This window comes from Choristoneura fumiferana, chromosome 13 (genome assembly GCF_025370935.1).
Source record: "Choristoneura fumiferana chromosome 13, NRCan_CFum_1, whole genome shotgun sequence".
Lineage (NCBI taxonomy): Eukaryota > Metazoa > Arthropoda > Insecta > Lepidoptera > Tortricidae > Choristoneura > Choristoneura fumiferana.
The window spans coordinates 12,964,955-12,969,211 of NC_133484.1; the positions used below are offsets into that span (position 1 = coordinate 12,964,955).

The 4,257-nt window shown below is 38.7% G+C and overlaps 1 protein-coding gene across 5 annotated transcripts; it reads left to right on the plus strand.

The window, feature by feature from the left end:
• Nucleotides 1–1,107: 1,107 nt before the first annotated feature.
• LOC141434388 (uncharacterized) lies at nucleotides 1,108–3,719 on the plus strand. 5 transcript variants are annotated; one of them, XR_012452053.1, is made up of 2 exons: nucleotides 1,108–3,530; nucleotides 3,650–3,719. XR_012452053.1 is itself a non-coding variant. In XM_074096808.1 (2 exons), the coding sequence occupies exon 1, from the start codon at nucleotides 1,638–1,640 to the stop codon at nucleotides 3,411–3,413; it is 1,776 nt and encodes a 591-aa protein (XP_073952909.1). In that variant the 5' UTR covers nucleotides 1,108–1,637; the 3' UTR covers nucleotides 3,414–3,455; nucleotides 3,631–3,713. The 5 variants fall into 5 exon arrangements, 2 of the variants coding, with proteins under 2 accessions (XP_073952909.1, XP_073952911.1); XR_012452052.1 differs by having other exon boundaries at nucleotides 3,631–3,713; XR_012452054.1 differs by having other exon boundaries at nucleotides 1,108–3,464; nucleotides 3,631–3,713.
• The last annotated feature ends 538 nt before the right edge of the window (nucleotides 3,720–4,257 follow it).

Consider the following 4,257-nt stretch of genomic DNA (forward strand, 5'->3'; position numbering starts at 1 on the left):
TGCAATAGGTATGCTTTCACGATATCCTTGCCGCAGTAACTTTTATGGAGAAACTTCTGTTTTACCGATTATAATTATGTACAATTTGCTAGTTAACAGTAATAGACTACGAGTACTTCAAGTCAAACAAAAATTCCATTCATAAAAATCTTGCCACGCTTACACACCCCTAAAACAAAGACATCATTATTGTAATGGATGTCACAGGCTGCAACTCAAGTGCTCTAGAAACTAGTAGGCCTACTAGCTCACCAACTACCCTGCCATTCCAATATCACCCTTATGATAAACCTTTTAGAGTTTCCCACAAATGCCAACATAAGTTAGCGTTTGCAAAGACTAGATGGCGCGACGGTCGGGCACATTAGCGACATCTCTCGGGGAGTGAGAAAATTGCTCTAAAATTATGTCGAGAAGTGTGACGCTTTTAACGCGTGCACTTGAGTTTAGATGTCATGAATTATGTACGTGACAACCCTAGCCGGTTAAGTTTTAGAAAATCCTTTTGTTTTGCTCTTGACTTGTAGTGACTAAAGTAAGTTTTATAAGCATATATTGCCTTCAGAAAGCAGCATACTTATATACCTATAGAACGCCTATATAGGCATGCACAGGCAATAGCCAGTCGAGGCGCCAAACATGATTTATGCATTTTATGCAACACCTAAACAGCGATTAGCATTAAATACCTGAGCTAAATGCAAACACCTACGTGACAAGATTCCATCTATACCCCACAGGAAAAAGCTGTATTTTATGCTTCCCGTTCTGTAGCTACTTACATTTAGTTTGGTAATCCGTCGATGGTCTCTTCATTGAATCAACATTTTTAATTTATCCAACAAAATCACAAATACAAGGTCAGAAATATGTAAACATAGAAAATTAAAATTAAATTTCCTACCGAAATATAAATTTTTACAAGCTTTTATTTAACTTGCAACGTTCGCATTTTAACTATGTTTGTGTGTTTATTCGTATGTAAGTAAAAGCCCTCTCATTCAGAGAGGAGGCCTGTGCCCAGCAGTGGAACATAATAGATGAAGTAAATTTGCAAACCATTTCTCGAACATTTCTCGGTTTCCGATTGAACTTAAGCCATGGGTGGGTACTGTAGGAACTAGGCTGTATACCGCTGGCAGGTGGTAAAACTGACCACTTGGCAGGTTAGATTGACAGCGGGTATTACATGCCGGAGGGCAGATTGCTCCCGTTAGCCTAAGCGGCTGGTGCTATGCTATGTAAATGTATTTTTAAGCTCTGAAATAAATCCAAATGATTGAAGAAGTTGTTTATTTTGAACTAAGTTTAAAGTCACGCGCGTTGATCCCCAGTACCTAAGCTCTTACCTAGTTACAGTCCCCACAAGTGGTGGAGTTAGGCGCGGTCGGTGTACTTTTTATGTTTTAGCTATCGCTTCAGAGGACGACGGAGTACCGCAGCGATTCCAGCGGTCTATGGACAATTGTTAAGAAAAGACGAGCTTTGATGACAAAAAAAGCGCATGAAAAGTGAAGCAATTTGGTAAATGTATCGATTTTTGAGGAAGCAACTGTGAGTTATTTTATTTTTGCCTATATCCCAGTGTTTAATAGAATTTGCGGGCAGATAAATTTTATTACGCAGAAGAAAAGAAGATGGCGGAAAAATTCGCAGGATATTCGGATGTGGACGATTTTATCCACCAATTTGAAACTATTGCGATCATAAAGAATTGGTCCGCAGATCAGAAGCGAGTAGCGATCGCACTCTACTTAGAAGGGCCTGCGTTGTCCTGGTACAAGGCCAATTTCACGACGTTGGAGTCGTATGATTTAATAAAGAAGGGATTAGTAGAACAATTCCCGTCGCAAGAAGACTATGCCCAGTCTTTTTATTATAGAAAGCAGGAGCCGAAAGAACCGCTACTATCATTTTATTATGAACTAGAAAGATTAGCTTTAAAAGCAGGAATCACTGAAGACGGCAGATTCATCAAGCATTTTATTAAATCTATTAATTCGCAATGGCAATTACATTTAGCGTCTAGATTGTTCGCGTCAAAGGAGGAGCTAAGAAAAACGATTCTGCAATTGTGTGATGTATTTAATACCGAATTACACATGAAAACACATAAAGTAGAACTGCCGATTAATATTACAAAAGATTATCAACACTCGTGGGAGCAAGGAGATGCTCCACCTCTTCGATTCACGCCGCGTTCGGAGTATGACACGTCCCAAACGCCGCCAACAATGGTATTTCCGCAAGTAAGACACCAGGGAACATCACGTGTGCCATATGGAAGGTATAATTTGAGGCCGCGGCAGCTACAGCCGGTGCCGCAGCAGCGTCAAGGATATCAAGGAAATAATGATGGTTTCCAAATTAATACGATTTTTTCTAGTGAATTTCCCGATGTTTGTACTGTTGAGAAAAATAGTCTGAACACGTTTGTGCCCGTAGAGCTCAATGGCAGGATTTGCAAGGCCCTCGTAGATAGTGGTGCCAATGTGTCACTGATATCTGTTTCCCTTGCAGAGGAAATAAACTTAAAATATGAGCACAAGCTCAGTGATCCTTTGCGCGTAGCAGGAGGCTCCATGATTCAGCCTATAGGAGTTGTAAATACATATATTTTGATAGATAATTATTATTGTAGAATTAGACTGTTAGTAATTAATGATGGCACAAATTTTTGCATTCTGGGGCAAGATTTTTTGACTGCAAATAATGCAATGATTGATTTTAGTACTCATACTTTGACTCTGAATAAAAAATTCCGTGTCAATTTTATTCGAAAATTTAATGACACGAACGACTTTTCATTATTGACTGAAAAGGTTTGTGCAAATCAAGTTGCCATGAAAGAGGTTGAGTGCGAGCGAATTAACTCCTTGACCGTGGAAAATAAAGCGCGATCAGTAAAAAAATTGTTAGGGTTCCGTGGTTTAAATTCTTTTGCTTCAGGTTCGAGTGAACGAAAGTCGGAGAAGTCGAAGTCAATTGGGAAAGCGTCGAGGATCGATAGAAAGTTGGAAAAAAAGGATGGCGAAAAAGGCGAGTTGAGCTCGAAGCCTGAAAGGGTACGAAAGTCGGAAAATTTGCAGATTTGTTCGGCAGGTCTGATGAAGGAGCGAGAGGAACCTTCTGGTTGTTATGTAAGAGTGGCAATGCGACGACGTGAGAACGGAAACGGACCTGATAGATTCCATAGAAAAGGTAATAAAAAGTCACGTCATTGTCTAATTTATGTTAATAAAAGGTTTTTCCCACAGCAAGGATCGCTAACTGAACGAAACATAAAATTTAAAAACGTTCATTTAGGAATGAAAGGGACGGAAAGTGATGGCTGTCTCAAGCCGAAAGAACTTTGTGGTTTGACTGAAAACTTTTTAAAAAGTTCACCCGAGAAGTTCTGTGTCGACGGTTAGAAAAAAATTGACACGACCAATGATTGACAATGTCATTCAAATGTAAACATTGTAAATTTATTTTTTGCCATTGAATTTTATAATTATAGGTAATTGAATTAAAAGTTTTTTGAGTAGGTAGGAAATTAATGATATAAAGAATTTATATGACTAATGTGTGTTGTGATATTATTATGTGACTAATATATGTTTTTTTCATGTGTTTTCATATTGGGAGATCAATTAATTAAATGCAGAAATGAGATGGCAATCTGCAGCAGCCATGCAGTGGCTGATGAAAACTGATGGCAGCTCCCAGCTGCTCTTAATCAAAACTGATGTCTGACGACATCGCTGGAGCACCAAATAACAATAACTATAACTTTTATTTACATTTTGAAATTAATTTAATTGTTTACATATTCAACTTCACGAATATGAGATTGCCTGTTCATACATCTCCCAATGTGAACTGTAATCATATATGATGTGAATTTCTATATATAAAGAATGAGTAGTTTTAGTTTATCTCAGCATGTGGGAGTACTTCATACCTTCATGTGTTCAATATGCCCAGAAATATGTGGTGTTAATTGATGGTGTATATAATGTTTGATTTTCTGTGCCTTTCAATAGTTTTCAAGCAACAGAAGTTCACACAGCTAACTGGGATCGCCGATGGAGCTTGCCCAGGGGTCCACACTTGGATCCATGGCTGTGAAATAAGAAAAAGATGGAAAACTTGGAGCTATGGCTGAGAAATAAGAATAAGATGGAACACTGAGGCCATGGCTGTGAAATAAGAATAAGATGGAAACCCAGCGGCTATTGCTGTCGTTGTTGAACGGCAACTCTGCTCCGGGTG

Coding starts and splice junctions, on each gene's coding strand:
- LOC141434388 (XM_074096808.1), top strand. CDS start 1,638: ATGGCGGAAAAATTCGCAGGATATTCGGATGTGGACGATTTTATCCAC.